This window comes from Dromiciops gliroides, chromosome 2 (assembly GCF_019393635.1).
Source record: "Dromiciops gliroides isolate mDroGli1 chromosome 2, mDroGli1.pri, whole genome shotgun sequence".
NCBI lineage: Eukaryota > Metazoa > Chordata > Mammalia > Microbiotheria > Microbiotheriidae > Dromiciops > Dromiciops gliroides.
This window is the reverse complement of record NC_057862.1, coordinates 608,579,737-608,601,980: the sequence shown is the minus strand read 5'-3', so window position 1 is coordinate 608,601,980 and position 22,244 is coordinate 608,579,737. Positions and strand designations below refer to the sequence as shown.

Genomic DNA, 22,244 nt, shown 5'->3' with positions numbered 1-22,244 from the left:
TTTTCCAAAATTAAAAGATTAAATTAAAGAGCTTGGATTTTCATCCCGGTTACATCTTCTAACCATGAGTGGAAGGAAGGCTCTGTCCTGAACCTTCCTCTCTTCTCCCTTGATGGGGCTTCACTTGATCTCATTAGCTCCAATGGACTTCATTACCATCTTCTATGCTGATGATTTCCCCCTCCCATCCCAACCTCTCAGCTGACCTCCAGTCTCCTATCTCCAACTGCCTTTCAGACATTTTGAAATGGATGTCCCATACACGTTAAACTCAACATGTCCAAAAATGGAATTTATCATCTTTCTCCCTAAATACTTTCCCACTCTAAACTTGCCAAATACTGGCAACGGTACCACCATCTATAAGTGTCCTGGAAAGTCCCAGTCAGTCCCTTAAGCTCCCAACCTAGGTGCGAACCTCAGCTCCTCACTATGTCTTATCACTCATATTCAATCTGTTGATGGGGCCCGTTGACTTTACCTTTGCAACATTATTTCAAATATGTTCTTCTCTGATACTGCCACCACTCTTCTGAAAGCCCATATCATCTCATGCTTGGACTACTACAATAACCAGTTGGTGGGTCTGCCTGCCTCAAGTCTCTTCTGACTCCAATCGACCCTCAATTTCCTCAAGTCCAGGTCCACCCATGTCAACTCCTTACTCAAGAACTCTAGAAGCTCCCTATCACCTGCAGGATCCAATACAGAATCCTGCTTGGCAATCAAAGTCTTTCATAACCTAGTCCCTTCCTATCTTTCCAGTACTATTATACTTATACCCTTCTGCCATGTACTCTTTGATCCAGGGACACTGTCCTCCTTGCTGTTCCACAAGATGCTCCATCTGTTTGCTCCAAGCATTTTGTCTCACTATTCCCCATACCTGCTCTAAACCCCTTGAAATCTGCTCTTCAAAAATTCAGGGTACGTTCAGATTTCCTTCTTTTTATTACAAATTCTAAGATTAAATGGTCACTTCTCAGGGCTCACATTATTTCTACCCCAACAACCAGTTCTTCCTTACTGGTGAGAGTCAGATCCAGAGCAGAGGTTCTTTTTGGTAACATTAACTTTTGAAAGATGACGCAGCCTCAGTAGAAAGGAGAGAATCCAATGGTCAAAAGTGAAGGATGTTGGGGCAGCTAGACGGCGCAGTGGATAGAGTACAAGCCCTGGAGTCAGGAGGACCTGAGTTCAAATCTGGCCTCAGACACTTAACATTTACTAGCTGTGTGACCCTGGGCAAGTCACTTAATCCCAATTACCTCACACACACACACAAAAAAGTAAAAAAAAAAAAGTGAAGGATGTAACTACCTCTTGACGTTTATATAGTCTTGCCTTTTCTCTCTTGTTTTTCCTTCTCTCTCATCCCCCTATCTCTTTCACCCGAATCCTGTCAGAACTCTAAAATGTCACAAGGCTGGCGATCACAAGTGTTAGTCCAGTATATTAAAATGAAATTTTATAGGGATAACTGTAAATAAGATATTAGGTTTTGATTAAAAAACCCAACTTTGCAAGTCTAACATGGAACAACTGTACTGAGACAGCAGAGGTGATCTCATAAAGACCTTGGGGTTCAAGCTGATAGCAAGGAAGATCAATTTGAGTTAACAATGGGACAAGGCAGCCAAAGAAGTGGATGCCCTTTGGAGCTGTATTCAAAGAAGAAAATACAGATTGTGCCGGGAGAATAGATAATTCCTATTATGCTCTGTCCTGTTCAGATTACATCTTGCAGAATGGATTTGGTTTTTGGAGAAAATCCAAAGGAAGGATACCTGGAAGGTGAAGAGACTTAAGATCATGTCACATGAGGACCGATGGAAGGAAATGCAAATGTTTCCTGTGAAGACTTAGGAAAACACATGACATCTGTGTTCAAGTATTTGAAGGGTTTTTACGTAGAAGGTGAAAGACAAAGCACAACTAATCTAGTTCTGATGAAATCTTCCTAATAATTAGAGCATTCCAAGAGTGGAATGAGATATGAGACAGTGGGTTCCTGCAAGTGGAAATATTCAAGCAAAGGCTAGATGACCATTCGTAGGTTACAATGTAGAAGGGTTCTTATTCAGGTATGGACTGGAAGAGAAGACCTCTGGAATCCCTTTCATATGAGAATTTGCAATTATACTATGAATGTCTAATATATAGCCATTACCGTTTTTCAAATACTGTCATTTAAACATGTTGCTGAGTTCCTCAGTCTTTTGTCATTGTGAATTACTTCAGTGGACATTAACAGTACAACTACTATGTTATGGGAGGTCTGAAAATTTTTTTTTCGAATTAAAGAGTTGTTTACATTGTCAAAACCTCTCCACCACCCTAGAGACCTCAACCAAACCCAAAATGTATCACACTAGAATTACATGCATGCTGAAAAGGCCCCACTGTCCTGATTTCCAACATGTCTTAAGTTTATGAAGGAGGCAGCCCTCCTCCTTACTGTATAGGGCTAGTCCTAATTTCATTCAGAAGACATCTCTCCAAACTGTAACATTCTCATATTTATCCATGTTATTCCAAAACCTAATGTTTCCAGAAGAGGCCTCATTTGATTACCTTAAAGTTTATTTCATATTCAGAATAGAGGAACTATAGGCAATATGATGCAAAGGTGATCCTAACATCTCATTTCCTTTCCATTTTATTATGAATGCCCCTAGATGTCACTATAACTCCCTAAATGAAAAATAAGCTTCAGATAAATGTAAACTGAGTATCCTGCCATAAAATCTAAGTATGTCACATTTAATGAACCTTCCCCTTTAAGCAAAAGAAAAGGAACAAAATGTATTATAATAGCTGTAAGATTCCATGTGCAGATTATATATTCAAATAATCATACCCAAGTGCTGTAATTTGTCCCATATCTTGTGGACATATTCTGTCCGATCTGAAGGTTTCATTTCAGGTAATAGAGAGCCACAGCTACGCAGCAAAAGCAAAGCCATGTTACTACTTGGATTTCCTGTAATAAATGTTAAATTTAACAAAATTAATACAACAGTGATACATTTAACAACATTAATACAACAGTGATAGGGAAAAAATGTTCAGTTATTTACTATTTCAATTTAAAAAACAACAACATAAAAATCAGCCACCAAGGGGCAGCTAGGTGGCGCAGTGGATAGAGCACCGGCCCTGGAGTCAGGAGTACCTGGGTTCAAATCCAGCCTCAGACACTTAACACTTACTAGCTGTGTGACCCTGGGCAAGTCACTTAACCCCCACTGCCCCACAAAAAAACAAAAACAAAAAATCAGCCACCAACTTGAAAATTCCCCCAAGCCTTGTGGTCTACCAAATTTTTGGTTAATGCTATGGTGATGTCAAAAAAGCAAATATATACCATATAAAGTTCTCTGCTAAATATCATGGATTGTATTTGTAATTTTTTACTACAATTATTTCATTTTTTAAAAAAAAGTTCCCTATTTCCATTGGAGTCGAGGACCTTGAAAGTGTACCTCCAATAAAAATACTAGAAGCACATTTTCAGTGCTTCTGACTTTCCTTAAGAAAAGCTATCACAATCAGCACATGCAGAACTTAAAATAACCAAGATGGACAACAGTATAGGATTTTTTCCAATGTGTTTCATGTTCCATAACTTTCTCTTTCATCCTGATCCCCAGGCAGCTAGAGAAAGCACAGAATCCTGGCCTACAGGGTCAGAAAGGCTCATGTGTGTGAATTTTATTAACCTCCCTCAGTCTCAGTTTCTGTTGTGAGAACTCAATATCTGTAAAGCACTTTGTAAACCTTAAAGTACTATATTATTGCTAACTATTTTACATCTCCATGGTCTTCACTTAAAAGTTTTACTGATTGGCCAGTTTCCATATAGTCCAAACAACTACAAAATAAATCTTTTAAAAAGGAAATAAGAGTCCAGTAAAGGTCAGGAAAACATTTATTTTTCTTTCATATGAAACTAAGTAAAAGTAAGTAACGAGGAGTACATAAATATAAAATATGAAGTATGTGTTTGCAGGTTTAAGGAACTGATTTACCTTTAATCCTTTAACAACATACATAACTTTCTAACAAAAACAAGTCACTGTTAGGAAGGTCTGTTTAAAAAGAGATAGCAAGAATTTTCTTAATAGAGCCCAATTATAGGATGTCTACCATGGGTGCTTTCTCCTTTGGTAACCTTTGAAAAAGGAGCTACAATATGAATAAGTATTCTTATATCTTATGAGATAATTTTGTTTTACAAATTCAAATTCTAAGCCACAAAGATGCTATGGATCATTGATATTATTTTCTGTATAGCAATTTCTTTGTTATGTATCCTCTCTTCCTTGGGTTTCGTAAATTTATTGTCATCCTGCACCTATCATTAGTGCTCTGGAAATAGAAGGCATTCCATGAATACTCCACACTCACTCCCTTACATTCTTTCTTGTTCTACTCCACCCCTCCTTCTTAGTCTACTCTGTAGCCTAATTGTTCATATCCTACTCTCTAACCTTAGGGGTCTCTTAGGAGATCCTGAAGAGTCTCTCCTAGGATCTCTTCTCTTCTACACCCTTTCTCAGTAAGCTCATCCTCATCCAGTGGTCCCATGTTGCCTAGATCTATCTATCCAATCTTTTTCCTGAGGTCCAATACATATAACAAGCGGCTTGACAGACATCTCCAACTAGAGTAGGTATTTGATAAGTGCTTGTTGGAAGTATCTCTGATACTTCAATTACATAAGCAATTTTTAAGACCAAAAAAAAAAAAAAAAGATCAAAGCTATCTATAGTCATATGAAAAAATGTTCTAAATCACTATTGATTAGAGAAATGCAAACTGAAACAACTCTGAAGTATCACTTCACACCTATCAGACTGGCTAACATGACAAATAAAGAAAATGATGACTGTTGTAGAAAATATAGGAAAACTGGGACATTAATGCACTGTTAGTGGAGTTATGAACTGATCCAACCATTCCGGAGAGTAATTTGGAACTATGCAATATGCAGCTATAAAACTGCATACCCTCTGATCCAGCAATACTATTAATAAGTTTATATCCCAAAGATGTTTTAAAAAAGAGGAAAAGGACCCAGTTGCACAAAAATATTTACAGCAGAAATTGGAAATCAAAGGGATGCCTATCAATTTTGGAATGGCTGAACAAGCTGTGGTATATGATTATGATGGAATAGCATTATGCTATAAAAAATGACAAGCAGGATGATTTCAGAAAGGCCTGGAAAAATTTACATGACCTGATGGAAAGTAAAGCGAGCAGAATCAGAACGTTGCACAGTGACACCAATACTGTATGATGAAGAACTGTGAATGACTTCGATATTCTCAGCAACACAATGATTCAAGACAATCCTAATGGTGGAGCATATTATTGGCCTCCAGACTGATACTGTCTGAATAGAGACTGAATACACCAATTTTCACTATTATTTTTTTATTTGAGTCTTCTTGTACAAAATGACTAATATGGAAATGTTTCACATGGATTGCACATGTATAACCTATATCTGACTGCTTATCATCTCAGGGAGTAGAAAGGAAGGTGATGCAGTTATAGAACTGGGAACTCAAAACTCAAAACAAAAAAACCCACTCCCAAATGTTAAAAAGTTGTTTTAACATGGCGGGGTGGAGGGGGGCGGAATATATATATATATTTTTAAAAAATGCTTGTTGAATTGGGTGAAGAATAAAAATTCTCCACTTAGAAAATCATTTGATTTTTCTCAAGCTAACAAAATACAGTATTAATTGACATAGCTTGCCCCAAGAAAAGGTGAAAAAGAACATTTTCTCCCTTTCTTTGCATAGTATTGCATATACTGATTATGTTTTTCCCTCTCTTTTAAAATTCAATGTTATAAGGGATTTTTCAGTAGGTGAGGAAAGGATTTATTCAGAAATGTAGATACTATAAAACCAAAAGACATCAATAATAAATTTAGAAAATTAAAAAAACAATAACACAAGAAATACCAAAATTTTCATCAAGAAAAAAAAAATCACAACTTAAGGAGGTAGCACAGTGAACAGAGCCCTGGACTTGACTCTGGAAGATAGGAGTTCAAATCTGGTCTCAGATACTTTTGGGGGGAATAACTCTGGACAAGTCACTTGCCTCTGTCTGCCTTAGGAACAATAATAGCACCTATCTCCTGGGGCATTGTGAAGATCAAATGAAGCACTCAGCACTGTGCCTTGTACATACCAGGTGCTTCATAAATACTTTTTGAAAAATAAACATGTCAGAACGTTTCTCTTTCATTAACAAAGACTATATTTACATGATTTATTTCTGTTCAGCTTGCAACTTGAAGAATGCAGAAGAATTCCAATAAATAGGAAATGGCATCTTAAAAACAAAAACAACCTGATATCATGAAAAGTAGGATAAGTATATTTTGTTAATATTTTCCAAAAGAATTTATTGGACTTTATAATAAATGCTATTCCAATAGGAAAAAAATCCAACGTATACCAGATTCCAAAATATTTTTATAAATGGTTACAAATATTTAAGGAATCTGAAGAGAAAATTCAAAATGACAGATCACAATAAGCTTTTGCAAAAGAACCACGGCAAAAGTCAACCTGGGAAACAAAAATTCTCATTACCTGATCTGCATATGTCATGAAAAATGTCCTGTAGAAGGGTTTTAGTGATACGGCCAGTTCTTCGGACAGAATTATCCAGCTTTGTCAATGCCCAATCAAACTGGTTTATCTGGTTTTTGTAAGCAGAAAGAGATTCTTCTTGATGATCACCCTTTTTCTGAGCCACAGTCGAATACAACCTGACTTCTCTGCTCAGCGGTCTGTTAAATAAAAAACAGTAATTAGCTAACATCCAAATCAAAGGTTAGTCACCCAATTAATCTTTTTCAGCAAAAAAGTTTTATATTAGCATTTAAACCATAAAACTTACTTCTGCATCGTAAGTGTTCAAATGCAAATGATTCAAATGAATTGGTCTAGAAGATATTTAATTTGTAACTTAAAAAAAAAGGCAAAATTGTGAAAGCATACCCAAGAGTACTTACTAATATTTATTGGGCAATTGCTGAATGATTCTAAAATATTACATATGCCCAAGTTTCTAATTCCTCAGGGAGTCAAAAGTCATGCACTTGTCCTCAATACCCAAGTTTTAGCTCATGAACAACTGAGGTGTGCCAAAACTTTTACACCTCTAATAGGAACCTAAGTAGACAGTTTGTCTGCCTTTCTGCTTCTTCAGAGAAAACAGTTGCCAAATTTTAGCCTTCAACTTATCCTTAGCACAGATTAACAAATCATTTCATAAATAAAAGTGTTTTAAAAAATATGAACTAGGGGCAGCTAGGTGGCACAGTAGATAGAGCACCGGCCCTGGAGTCAGGAGTACCTGAGTTCAAATCCGGCCTCAGACACTTAACACTCACTAGCTGTGTGACCCTGGGCAAGTCACTTAACCCCAACTGCATCACTAAAAAAAAAAATGTGAACTGTACAAATTGTCTTCATTCATTTTTTTGTATACTAAAAACAGGACAATTCCAACAGGCTAAGGAACCCCTCCCCAAAACATTAGATTCCACACAATTAGACTGTAGTTACTGTAATAAGCTGCGGGAAAACCAATAAGCAAAACTTTCTTTAAAACAAAGAGATTTCCTAGTATAGAAGCATCTTTAAAATAATTCATCATCTTAGGGGCAGCTAGGTGGCGCAGTGGATAAAGCACCGGCCCTGGATTCAGGAAGACCTGAGTTCAAATTCGACCTCAGACACTTACACTTACTGTGTGACCTTGGACAAGTCACTTAACCCTCATTGCCCCGCAAAAAAAAATTTTTTTTAAATAATAATTAATCATCTTAACAGTATAAAATGCAGTGCTATATGAGGACAAATGAAAAGTATTATAGCTGTACAGGCAGTCTGATTTATAAAACACAGAAACTTTCTACACACATGCAACAGCACTTAAGAGTGCCTGGGACCTTTGTGTCCCCCCTATTATGAAGGATGGAGATGGAGAAGAGGCAATGATCCTTCTCCCTGTTTCAGAGGGAAAAGAAGTGTAGGGATGGGATTCTGGCTTCTGAAATGGTAACTCAGAAGGAATTTTACTTTTAAGTAGTTTTATTATTGCCTTTTGTTTTTATGCCATAATATTTTCCCTTTAGCCTCTTCTCTAATGCATAAGAGGGCAGGTAGGTGGCACAGTGGATAGAGCACTGGCCCTGGATTCAGGGGGACCTGAGTTCAAATTTGGCCTCAGACACTTAACACTTACTAGCTGTGTGACCCTGGGCAAGTCACTTAACCCCAATTGCCTCATTAAAAACAAACGAACAAACAAAAAAACAATGGAGGGTAGATTATGTTACTATATGGTTTTCTAAGTCCATATGTGGCCCAGAGGAATCCTTATATACAGATATGTGACCCTAGTTTCTGAGTCTGACAATCCAGCACCTACTTTTTCTGCTTTGTATATTTCTCTCATGTCATTTATGAACTATATATCCCGAATATCTTAAGGGCTGTCTCAAACAATTTTTCGTTTGCTTCAAATATTCATTTTTCTCCCCCCTTCCCACCTTGAAATCTGTCCTTAACTTTCCTGTTTCAGTTACGGCACGATTATTGACTCCACAAATCTGTCATTTTGTCTTTTCCATATCCAACCACTTGCCAATTCAACGATGTTTGTTATTCACTGTATTACTGTAAATTGATGGCAATTCCCACTCTGCAATATTTTCCACAGCTGTACCCCTCCTTATTTCCATTGCCAGCACTAATTTAGACCCTAATCATCTGTCACCTGGCCTATTAAAACAGCCTTTTAACTAGTATCCCTCCTTCTCCTCCTCCTACTGCTTTGCTCCACTCACTCCATAAGTTGCTGCCAGAGTAATCTTCCTAATGCATAACTTGTATCATGCCTCCCACAGCCTCCATCATAAAGCCTTAGCAATCTTTGCCATTCACAATCTGGCTCCAATCCACCTTTTCGGCCATAACCCAGATACCATGATCTTAATAAATTAAACTATTCACTATCCTTGAAGGCTTCTGCCCATCTGCCCATGCCACACCCTGCTCATCATACTCCCAACCTTTTACAGACAGTTCCAATGTCTCCTCTTCCACGAAGCTTTCCCTATATCCTAGTCCTCCTCCCTGATCCTAAGTCATCTCCAAATCTCTTGGACACCTCCAAGCACTTCATTTGTACCTCTTACACATGCAGTGGCACTTCTATCTACTACTAAATAATACATTCCTTGGGAAGAGGAACTAGAGTCTGTCATCTTTTGTCCCAGCATAATGTAGTAAGAAGCAACATAGTCAGTATATGAAGCATTCAAGAGACCTTGTTTTAAATAATGCCTCAGGAGCAGCTAGGTGGTGCAGAGGATAGAGCACTGGCCCTAGAGTCAGGAGTACCTGAGTTCAAATATGACCTCAGACACTTAACACTTACTGGCTGTGTGACCCTGGGGAAGTCATTTGACCCCAACTGCCTCACTAAAAAAACAAAACAAAACAAAAAAACCCACAAAATAAATAATGCCTCAGATATGAGGCAAGTCACAATTCCATTTTCTCACTGGTTAAAATGAGGACAATAGTGTTTGTTACTCACTGTATTGTTGTGAAAAAAAGCTCTGAAAGCACTGTATAGATGTGAATCATTTGTCCACAGCACATATATAATTTCATTTGAACTCCTCTCCCATGCCTCTTTACAAAAGGAAAACCTATAAGCTAACAATGTGCATAAAAACACATTAACAGTATTTGCAAAGCTTGGCACATGCTTTCAAAGCATCAGTACACTCACCACTTCTGATAATGGATTAAATTCAACAGTTATTAGGTGCCTACTATGTGCTAGGAGATGGGAATACAAAGACAAAACAATGAAAGTTTTACTTTCCTCAAGAAGCTGTCATTCTACTTCTATACCATTTTCAAGAAGCTTTCCTTTAAAAGTCCAGACACTAATGCATTGTTGGTGGAGTTGAGAATTAGTTGGACCACTCTGGAGAACCATGCCCAAAGGGCTACAAAATTGTGCATATACCCTTTGACTCAGCAATACTATTACTAGGTCTATCTCTCAAAGAGATCAAGAAAAGGGAAAAAAACTATCTACATGAAAAATATTTATAGCAGCTCTTTTTGTACTGGCAAAAAACTGGAAACTGAGGCAATAACCATCAATTGGGGAATGGCTGAACAAGTTGTAGTATGCAATTGTGATGTACTGCTGTTTTGTAAAAAATGATGAAGAGAGGGGGAGCTAGGTGGCACAATGCTTAAAGCACCAGCCCTGGATTCAGGAGGACCTGAGTTCAAATCCAGCCTCTGACACTTAACACTTACTAGCTGTGCAAGTCACTTAACCCTCACTGCCCCCACCAAAACACACACACACACACACACACACACACACACACACACAAACCCAAAAAATGATGACAAGGACAGTTTCTGAAAAACCTGGGAAGACATATATAAACTGATGCAAAGTGAAGTGAGCAGAACCAGGAGACTATGGTACACACTAATAGCATATTGCAATCATGATTAATTGTGAAGAGACTCGGCTACTCTAATCAAGACAATTCCACAAGACCCATGATGAAAAACTGCTATCCACCTCCAGAAGAGAACTGATGAACTGTGAGTATAGATTGAAGCATATTTTTTCACTTATTTTTCTTGTTTGTATGTATCTTATTTTGCAACACTGCTAATATGGAAATGTTCTGCATTACTTCATATGTATAATCAATATCATACTACTTGCCTTCTGAAGAGGTGGAAGAGAGGTAGAAGGGAGAGAATTTGAAACTCAAAAGAATGGGGGGGCCCCCCCCCGCAGGGCAATGAGGGTTAAGTGACTTGCCTAGGGTCACACAGCTAGTAAAGTGTCAGGTGTCTGAGGCCACATTTGAACTCAGGTCCTCCTGAATCCAGAACTGGTGTTTTATCCACAGTGCCACCTAGCTGCCCCCAAAACTCAAAAATGTTTTAAAAGAATGTTACAATTTTTAAAATGTAGTTGGGAAATAGTTAAAATAAATTTAAGAATTTTTTTAATGCTTTACTTCGATAGGTATATGGCAGATTGATGTTCTCAGACATCCAAAAAGGCAAGAGGTCAAAGACAATATGTAATCATCAAATATTCATGTCAATCAAGCTGAATAAAATAATCCCTCTGATTAAAAAGAAATTTAGGTAGAATTAGTGCAATGGAAAACATATGAAGGGTAAACCTGTTTCCTTGACTTTACAAATTAATATTAATTAAGTCCAACAGTAATTATTATTTTTTTGCAGGGCAATGAGGGTTAAGTGACTTGCCCAGGGTCACACAGCTAGTAAGTATCAAGTGTCTGAAGCTGGATTTGAACTCAGGTCCTCCTGAATCCAGGGCCTGTGCTTATCTACTGCACCACCTAGCTGCCCCCTCCAATAGTAATTAAAACAAAACATCCTATCTGATACTAATTGCTGGAGGCTGAAGTAATGAGAGCAGAGTTTGAATCCCAATTCTAATACTAGCTTTCTAACAGTGGACAACAGTGGACAACTTTTCACCTCTGAAGCAGGCGAAAATCATATCTCGAGTAAGGCTAAAGTGTTATGAGAACTTAATGAAATACTGTATGTAAAGTGTATCGCAAACCTAAAAGTGCTATCTATATAAATGTCAGCTACAATTAAAAAAGGAAACTTTGGGGGCAGCTAGGTGGTATAGTAGATAGAGCACTGGCCCTGGAATCAGGAGAACCTGAATTCAAATCTTGCCTCAGACACTTGACCTTTACTAGCTGTGTGACCCTGAGTAAGTCACTTAACCGTGACTGCTTCCCAAAAAGAAAAAGAAAAAAGAGGGAACTTTCAACTGTAATGATTGGAATGATGCCACCTACTGAAGACTTGCTGTGGGAAAGCTCCACCCTGAGGAAAATGCCTCAGAGGCATTGTGGCTTTTCCTTGGTGTCAGGAAATGACGTTTGCTCATGGGTGCTGTCTATCAAGGCTACCAGCCAATCAACTTGAGGAGCCTCCTATGGTCTGGGAGGAGACAGGAAGGAGGAGAGGGAGCCTGTGCGGAGAGCTCTGGGGCTTTTTGAGGACTTCACAGGAAATTTGAGGAAAGATAGGAATGCCAGGCTGTTGGAATTCTGTTCTCAATCTTTTTCTTTCTATTTTCCAATAAACCCTTAAAAACCTAAACTCGTTTTATCAGTGATTTTAGTCAGTTTCCCCCAAAACTGGGGAAACAGATTAGAATCCACATTTAGAATCTTTTTTTTTTTTTAGTGAGGCAATTGGGGTTAAGTGACTTGCCCAGGGTCACACAGCTAGTAAGTGTTAAGTGCCTGAGGCCGGATTTGAACTCAGGTACTCCTGACTCCAGGGCCGGTGCTCTATCCACTGCGCCACCTAGCTGCCCCTAGAATCTTAACTTACACACAAGCATAGCATAAGGAGGATCCAGTTATCACCAGTCAAGAAACCTGTCTCCATCTGGTAACTGAAAGTTATATTAACTACAGGTTTTTAAGGAAGGTCTCTATGAGCCTTCCTGAGCACATCCTCTCAGGGCTACATACTCTTTGTAAAGCTGCATTTCGACAGCATTTCTCTCAGAGTACCACAACCATGCCAACTGCTCAAGCACTAGCTAGTGATGATAAAAGAATTACGTGGGGTCCTCAAGTTATTCATTGATACCCAGAGAAGTAAGTGCCCAGGGCCAAAAGATACTGCCTAGAGGGAGGTATTGAGACTTACAAAGGTCAAAAAAAGAGAAAGATGCAAAAAGTATTTTGACATTTTGATGATAAAATATTTGTTATAACTTTAAAGGGAAAAAAATGGGTCCATAAAATTTAAATAGAGGTAAAAAAGGCTAATTCCATTCAGCTATAAATGGCTAAATGTAGACAGGTTTCACCAAACACATCCATGATTCATTTTCCTCAAATACAACACTGAAAATAAAACATACTCCCCCTCGACCCCATAGCGTTATTGAGAACTACAAGGATATTTTAAAAGACTAAAGCTTTCTCAAAACAAAAGAAGCCATAACAAACAAGTGGCATAATCCTCTGTGAAGCAAGAAAGTCCAGAAGATGCAGCTGTAGGTGTGGGGGTAGAGGGATGAGTGACGTAGTGACGTAGTGACGTCAAAGCGGCCTGGCTAGACAGCTGGATGGGATGGGGAGCAATGGGCCTGTAAGCTCAGTGCGCCATGGGAGCCAAAGAAGGGGCCGACAATCTTAAGAACCAGGAATCCTCTCCCTTTGTCACAGTAGGTCTATTCTTTTTAGTTCTAGGTGACATCTGAGGGAAAATGTGGACAAGCTGGACCATCCAAAGGAAGGTGACTAAGGTGGTGAGTGATACCTAGAAACAAGGATGAGCTGAAATCATCAGGAAAGTTTAGCCTAGGAAAGAAAATCCTTGTTAAGGACAAGATCACTGTCTTCAAGTCACTCACGAAGAGACACAAGGAAGAGGGCTTAGACTTCTGCTAGAAATTGGTGGGCAGAACTAGGAACAAAGTTACAGAAATGCAAGTTAAAAAGATAAAAAAACAACAAACAAAAGGTGAATGATGTCATTAGAACGACCAGGCCAAGACTCATAAGAGAGATGAGAAAATGGGCCTCCCTCCTTTCTTTGGAGAAATGCATGTGCAACACCCCTCTATATGGTCAGACTCAGGAGATGTGTCTGGAGGTTTTGCTGAAATGCTTTTTAATCTTTTTCTGTTCTTTAACATCACTCCTTGGATAAGGGAGCAGGGGTGGATAGAATCAGAAATGAAAATAATCTAAAAACCAAAGATATTAATGAAACTCTTGTTTAAGGGGGAAGGTACATGCTAACTTTTTTTTTTTTTTGGTGAGGCAATTGGGGTTAAGTGACTTGCCCAGGGTCACACAGCTAGTAAGTGTTAAGTGTCTGAGGCCGCATTTGAACTCAGGTACTCCTGACTCCAGAGCCGGTGCTCTATCCACTGCGCCACCTAGCTGCCCCCATGCTAACTCTTCAAGACAGCTCAAAACAGAGTGGGCTTCTTCAGATCTCACTGGAGGTCTTCAAGCAGAAGCTGCAGGACAGCTACTGGTGATTTTAGAGAGGGAATGTACAGAGCCATTCACACAAAGTACTACTTTAGGCATGTGTTTTATCTCTAATTTTAGGGAAAAAAGGCTTCATCTTTAAAGAAACTTAGGGGGAGTCACACCAGCCCCATTCACAGTTTGGGGTGACATGAGGGGAAGAAAAGAGAAATTCCTCGCCTCCTCCCCCCCAATATCCCCAAACTCCAGGCAAGAAAGGGGAAGGGAGTGGCCAGCCAGATGCTGGTGGTATGGAGCAGAAGGCTGTGGACCTTGTTATCCTTCGAGCTCCACCTGGTCACTATACTGTAGGTGCTTCATTTAAACTCCCATACCTGCAGATCTCCCTCCATACCTCCCTCACTAACTCTAAGTGCACCTAACATGCCTCCCTGTACTCACCTCACTCTAAATTTCAGCTAGCATTTAATGACTTTTCCTGAAGAGGTATCCATCTTTAGACTTGGGGTGCCTTTAAACCCAAGTGTAACAGCACAGAAGCAGCATAAAGGATATCAGAAAGATTAATGATTAGAAAAGAAGCGGGCCAGTTATGTGGGGAAAGCCATTCATATGACAGATCTAGAGGAATGCTGGGCGGACCTGTTAGGGAAGATTTAGGGTAGGACTTGGATAAGAAAAGACTTTTCATCTTTGGGTTAAGATTGTCATTAACTGTCCTGGATCTACTAAGTTTCACCTGTTAAAAATGTTGCAATTAACTCCCTTTAGCACACTGGAATTTATTTCTGTCCCTCCTTTCCATCTTCTGACAAAGAAATGTGCTATTGAATTGAAATGTATTTTTAATTTGTGACTGTACAAAAGGAGATTAAATTAGCAAGTAACAATTCTCTCTACTGGCCAGACCTCCTTCTGGGGCCCAGATTTAGAATCCTAGTTTGGGTCTCTTCCCACTACCTGGTACTAGCCCCCCACCGGGAAGATGACGGCACTGAAGAGAACCCAATCATCACTAGACCAAAGAGAAGACCCAGAAGCAGAGAGAACCCAGAGGGCGGTTTCCAGGGACAGGGAGAAAGGGCAGAAGAAGCCTTCTTAACAATCCTCAGAGATCTTCAAGTACAGATGGATAACCACTTGTTGGGTACTTGTGTCCAAGGAAGAACTGGTGAGCCCTTCAACAAAGTCTGTGACTGACCCACAGGCACTGAAATCTAAGGATACATTTTAGAAGTAAAATGTGGTCCAGATAATGAACTTTTCATTCATTATGCTACATAAGATTGAATCATATGGTCAACTGTTATCTTCCAAAATATGAAAAGACCACAGATAATAAGAAGCACATTAAAAAAAATCCAGCTGTTCACAAGTATGTTACCAACTATTATTACTGCCATAAGAAGCTATATGGTAGGGGCAGCTAGGTGGCACAGTGGATTAAGCACCAGCCCTGGATTCAGGAGGACCTGAGTTCAAATCTGGCCTCAGACATTTGAAACTTACTAGCTGTGTGACCCTGGGCAAATCACTTAACTCCAAATGCCTCACTAAAAAAAAAAAAAAGTAATGTTATCTGTTTCATAGTGCTTTCTTTTGCTAACTAGTCCTAATTACATTTGCATCTAACACCTCTGCTCTAGACAATTAAGACTCTAAGTTATAGAGAAGGACCTACCTATATTGGTAAAGTGAGGAGATCCCTATACCTATGAAATCACTGGCCAAGTTCTATCCCACGTTTCTTAAAAAAAGAAAAATGGTGTCTATACGTCCCTCAGGATTAAAGTGCAAGGGCTACTCATGGGCCAAATCTTCCTACAGATCAGCTTCATCTCTGGCCCAGGGCCAGCTAACTCCCTCCTATTACCAGGGGCTTACCAGAGTGAGGCAGAATGCCTAGAACTCTGTTGCTCCAGAGATCTGCCAGGCCCAGCCTCCCCTATTGCTGGGATTACAAGGGTACACAGTCACAAAATCAGAGTGTGGTCCAATGGAAAGAGCACGGGATTGTTAAATAAGAGAACCTGGTGCTGAATCCAGACATGGCCAGTGTGTGGTCTCAGACATGTTACCTCCCTCCTCTCTGTTCTCAGTGCCTTCATCTGTAACAGGGGAAGTTCACATCCGTTTCCAACTCGACACCTTGCTGCTTGCACTCTATCATCCTCATCTCCTTCCCAGCAAATCTTGGACTCTCCCTCCAAGAGGCCAGACTCATTCATCATTTGGCTCAAGTGCCAGAAAACTGGCCACCCAGTCCAATTCCACCCCCCATGATGCACCTGCAGCAGTACTCCACAGTCCCTAAGTGCCTTGAGGGCATGGGCTGGCTTGCTTGCTAGTACATCTATCCCCAGGGTTTTACGCTATACCTGGCACATTGCATGTGCTTCATAAATGTTTATCTGCCCTTCATCCTGTGATCTTAACTGCTGAACAAGGCCTATCCTTTTATAAAAAGCACTTGATGGTGGCAAAGAATTGGAAAGGGAACACCCATGAATTGAGCAATGACTGAACAAGTTATGGTGTCTGATTATGAAGGAATACTATTGTGCTGTAAGAAATGATGATCGGGATGGTTTCAGAAATACCTGATGCAAAGTGAAGTGAGCAGAACCAGAACACTGTAAACAGCAAGAGCAATAGTGTAAGGACATCAACTTGAAAGACTTAGCTACTCCCTTCAAGACAATTCTAAAGGACCCACTATGAAAAATGCTATCTACCTCTGGAGAAACATCAAATTCTGAACGCAGATTGAAGCATACTTAAAGTTTTGCATGTCTTCAAATATATCATTGAAATTAAATTGCCCTCACAAGAAGGAGAGGAAGGCTATTTGTAACTCAAAGTTTTCAAAAATGATTGTGTTAAATTTGTTTTTTTACATATAATTGGGAAATATTTAATGAAGTAAATAAAAATAATTTTAAAAAAAATTTTTAAGCACTTTTTCTGGGGAGAAATCAGATTAGCTCAAGGTCTAACAATTAATGGAGTGGCACTTTAATTCTGAATTAACTAATCTGCATAGTGGGGGTGCTAATCCAATCTCTAACACTACTGTTCCCTTATAACTGCATGATTTAAATAGAAAAAAAATCAGGTATTAAGAAGCAACTTCTTGAGAAGCACATAGGGGCAGCTAGGTGGCGCAGTGGATAGAGCACCGGCCCTGGATTCAGGAGGACCTGGGTTCAAATGTGACCTCAGACACTTACCACTTACTAGCCATGTGACCCTGGGCAAGTCACTTAAAGCCAATTAATTGCCTCACTAAAAAAAAAAAAAAGAGAGAGAGATAGAGAAGCACATAAAGGTCCTATAGAGTATTCCTCATAGATAAAGGACAAATATGTACAACATAAGGATTTGATTAAAGACTAAAAATTATTCCATGTACACCGGACATCCCGTAATTGAAAACAAATATTGTGTATCCTATATGATTCCATCTATAGAGGCAGTGTGGTGTAGTAAATGCAGAGAATGGGACTTCCAGAACACCTGAGTCCAAATCAAGCCCTAGGGCTAGGATTTTTACAGTCTTATATTAATCTGTGCCAATGCATATCAGCTTTCATCAGTAAATTTATCAGCACTTTAGTCTTATAACAGTAGTTAACCTAGGATGTGATAATTCCTAAGAAATATATACACTATTTTGGGGCAGCTAGTTGGCGCAGTGGATAGAGCACTGGCCTTGGATTCAGGAGGACCTGAGTTCAAATCCAGCCTCAGACACTTAACACTAGCTGTGTGACCCTGGTCAAGTCACTTAACCCCAATTGCCTCACAAAAAAAAGAAAAAAGAAAGAAAGAAATATATACACTATTTCAATACAATTGGTTTCCTTGTAATCTCATTATTTTGTTTCATGCACTGAAAAGCATTTATTCTTTGAATTGGTCCACAGGCCAAAGGGGTTTATGAAATAAAAAAGATGTTTAGGGGCACTGAAAGAAAGGGTTGGTGATCTGCACAAGTATACAACTAGTACTGGTTAGATAACCTGAAAAGACGTTTTCCTGACCCCCAGGGAGGCCCTGTAGTGAACAATGGGGATACAGAGAAAGACAAGAGCAGTTCCTGCTCTCTGGAACTGACAATCTAATGGGGGAGACAACATAATAGTTAGCTTTACATGGCACCTACTATGTGCTTTACACAGATCTCATTTGATCCTTACAGCAACCCTGGGAGGAAGGTGCTATTATTAGCCCTATTTTAGTTTGGTAAACTAAGGCAAAGATCTGTGACTTGACCAAGGTAACACAGCCAGTGTGTGAGACTGAATTTGAACACAGGTCTTGACACCGAGGCCAGCTCTCAATTGCAAACAGCCAAGTAGAAACAAAATATATACAGGATAAGTTGAGGGAAAGCACTAAGACGAAAGGAGATAGGAAAAGACACTGCATAAGGTTCTCTGGCTGTCGCCCTGGAATGCTCTCCCTTATTTCTGCCTACTGGTTTCCTTGAAGCCCCAAACTACAATCCTGTCTTCATTTTAGGCACTTAATTCTGGTGCCTTCCCTCTTATAAGTAGTTCCTATTTATCCTACATAGAGCTTGTCTGTACTTATGGTTACTTGTTGTCCCATCCTACTGGACTGTGAGCTCCTCGTGGGCAGACTGTCTTGCATCCCCAGAACTGAGCACTGTGCCTGGCACACCACAGTCCACCCTTGCTAACTGTTTCTTGATGGACAGAAGGCAGGGTTTTAGCTGGGAACTTGAATGAGGAAGTGGAGAGACTTCTCTAAGCAGCTAGGTGAAGCAGTGCGTGGGGTTGCTTGACTGACTCAGACAATTACTAGCTGTGTGGAGCAAGTCACTTAACCTTTGTCTGCCTCAGTTTCCTCAGGTGTAAAATGAGAACGTCCCCAGGGTTGTGAGAATTGGCTCAATCTACCTTTTTTTGTTTGTTTTTTGCGGAGCAATGAGGGTTAAGTGACTTGCCCAGGGTCACACAGCTAGTGTCAGGCGTCTGAGGCCGGAATTGAACTCAGGTCCTCCTGAATCCAGGGCCGGTGCTTTATCCACTGCGCCACCTAGCTACCCTCGGGGTTGTGAGAATTGAATGAGAATGATAAAGGCTTAAGCAGAGTGCCAGGCCCCTAGTAGGTCAATATTAATGCTGTGGTTGGTCCTTCTCTCAAGACGACCATGACATCCGGAGGTGATGTCATGACCTACAATGAATCGGATTTAAGTGAGGCAGGGCTATATGCAAGGTCACCAGCCTCACTCTCTCCCCCAGAGGCCATTTCGGTCTAGTAGCATATCTATCGGGCCAAGGGGAGATGGAGATGTAAATGCTAGCTAATATGGGGATGGACGATAGCCCCCACCTTCCAAAGTTGTTGTGAAGACCAAATGAGGCCGCTGCAAAGTGCTCAGCATTGTGCCTGCACACAGTAGGTGCTATCTAACTGGGACCCGTTAAAAGGCCCATACCCCCGCCCCAGGACTGTTGAGACACCCAAAGGAGAAGTTTGCAAACCATAACGCCCGGTAGCCGCTAGTTACCGATTGTACCATTACCGTTATTACGGACCGGGCGCTGGGCTTGCACTACACTTGCCCCTACATTAGCGCTTTGTGGCCGTGGTCCGGTCCAGTACCCTCCGGCCTCCAGGCGGCCCCCGGCATTTACATCTCCTCTGGGACCCCAGCCCAGAGCTCAATGCTCCCCAATTCCAACCACGCGACTCAGACCACACCCACGAGCGGAGTTCCCAGAGATTTAAAGAGCCCGCGCCAAGACAAGCCGGCGCTCTCCCGGAAGTTTCTCAGCACCCGCGCGCACGCACGTGGTTCTACGCCGGGCCCCTCGACCCCAAGGCGGGGCCAGAAGCGTGGCTCCCCACTGCGCACCTCCCCCAGCCTCTCTTTCAATGTGCCCCCCCCCACACCCTCTAAAGCCAACTAGGGCCCCGCACTAGGGCCGGCACCCCGGGCCGTTCGGGGGCCCTCCGGAGGGAGGCAGGAAGAGCAGTCCGGCCCATCCACTGCAGGCGAGCTTAGAAAAGCGGTCTGCAGGAGGGGGCGTGGCCAGGCCGCACCAGAGGGAAACCATGTGGCGGTTTGACCTTCCCGAAGGTGCAGAGGCCCCCGCGCGGGGTAAGATGCCTGCAGAGTCGTCGGGGCCCCCCACGCCGAGTCTCGGAGGCTGAAGGCGCCAGCACCAGCTTAGGCCTGTTCACCCTTAGCTCGGGCCATGGAGTCCCCGGGTGGGAGACTACGGGAACCCAGCAGGGGAGGACGACCTACCCCCGCACTCACCTAGCAAAAAGCCTGGGGCGCGCTAGCGTAGCGGCGGCAGCTCGCGGGAAGCCCGCCCTGCTCGTGAGATGGCGCAGGGGGAACGGGAAGTGCGGGGCGAGCCCGGCCCCCACACGGAGAAGCCAGCGAGCCGGTCTTAGTAGAGCTGCCATGTCTCCGTCCCCCGGTAATTCACTCACGCAGGTTCGCAGAGGACAGGAGGAGCACGTGACCGAACGGGAGCCGGCGCGGCCGAGACCAACAGTTCACATGGGGCGGGGTGTGCGGTGACGACCAGGAAGCGGGCGGGTCGAAGGAGGGGGCTTAGACTAGGGGAGGAGGAATTCAGAAATCCTTTCCTCCTTGGTTGTGCTCTCTTTTCCTACGGCATCAGCCGGGTTTATGACACGGGGCTCATTTTGGTCGAAGCTATAGTCCGTTCTCCCTCCTCCCCCTCTCGGGCGTGTGAATGGTATGTTCGGAAGGGGTTGGCTCTTTCGAGGTGGCTGCTGGGGGCCAAACAGCCCCCAAACCCTGGGAAAGCCGGGGATGGCCCGCAGTGAGCCATGCCGGAGTGAGCAACTTTCACTCTCTCTCCCCTTCCTTAACAAACAGCCGCCCAGCCAAAGTCCTGTTTTCCCATGGGCTGAGGAGCCCGATTGTGACCCTGAAGGGAGCAACGAATGACCTTGTGCGAGTCCCCCGAACCGTACCTCTGCCTCGGAGCTTCGGGTCCCTCCACCGAGAGGTGCTTGATGGACAGCCCAGGAGTCGTCTAGCATAGAAGCCTTGGTTTTACTAGCGAAGAAACAGGCCGAGGGAGGTTAAGGAGCTTGCTCGAGCTCTTTCAGGCAGCCAGTGTTTGTGAAGAGGAGGTTCGAACCCCGAAAGTTTTGACTCCCAAATGCAGCCGTCTGCACCACTATCCAGTCAGATCTTTTTTAAGCACCCTCTGCGCTGCATAGTACCCACGGTGACAGGCACTGTGCTGAGATCCGAGGCTGAGAACAGCCCTGCCCTCAAACATCCTAGAACACATGCAGTACCTGCCTCCCGGCATGGAATTAACATTTATGAAAGGGATGTGTGCACGTGTCTACGTGTTTGCATGAATTCATAATACTCATAGTTTACCTTCTCAGTGGGGGAAGGGCTGGCAGGAGGGACAGAATTTGGAACTCAAAATTAAAAAAAATAAATGTTATATAAGTAAATATTCTTCTGGAAGAGGATCATGATATCAGGAGATGATGTCATGACCTGCAGTGAATTGGATTTAAGGGAGGGAGGGCTGTGCAGTCACCAGCCTCACTCCTCCAGAGCTACCTGGGTCCAGTGACAAGACATTGGTCAAGACAACTGGGGATGGCCCCTGTGCAATGGCCTTTTAAACTAAGGCCTCCACTGATCTCAGTTTGCCTGAGGCAAAACCCATTCAGTGATTAAGGCTGGGTTGTGATGATGGTGGTGGTTTGTCCTAGAAGATTTAAGTGAGGAAGGGCTTTTAAGGCTGCAAAAAGGAAAGGAAGCAAAGGAAGGCCTCTTTAAAAAAAAAAAAGAAAAGACTAAATAAATAAATAGAAAGGAGAGGGGGGAGACTCTCACGGTTTCTGTCCAAAAGAGAAACAATTGCTATTTGTGCCCAGTCTGAACCATCAAGAGGCTAAACACTAGCCAAGTGAGGCTAGGACATCGATGAGAGCCAGAGTTACTTGGGTTTAAAGAGTAGTTTAATAGAGCTGGTAAACCCCAAGACACCTTGTGAGATTTCTGCAAACAAACATTCCTTTGAACAGAGTGCCCATGGGTAGGGTATGATAACCCCATATGGAAAGAGGGAGAGGAAGAAAG

The 22,244-nt window shown here is 41.8% G+C and overlaps 1 protein-coding gene across 1 annotated transcript in view; it reads right to left on the bottom strand.

Annotated features, from left to right (window-relative positions):
* Positions 1 to 20,670, bottom strand: part of LRPPRC (leucine rich pentatricopeptide repeat containing) — a 112,926-nt gene extending 92,256 nt beyond the window's left edge. Inside the window, exons 1-3 of the mRNA XM_043983475.1 lie at positions 20,415 to 20,670; positions 6,624 to 6,823; positions 2,861 to 2,983 (exon numbers count right to left, since the gene is read on the bottom strand). Of these exons, the coding sequence (XP_043839410.1) occupies positions 2,861 to 2,983; positions 6,624 to 6,823; positions 20,415 to 20,566 (475 nt within the window). The 5' untranslated portion in view covers positions 20,567 to 20,670. The remainder of the gene's footprint in view (positions 1 to 2,860; positions 2,984 to 6,623; positions 6,824 to 20,414) is intronic.
* Positions 20,671 to 22,244: the final 1,574 nt, after the last annotated feature.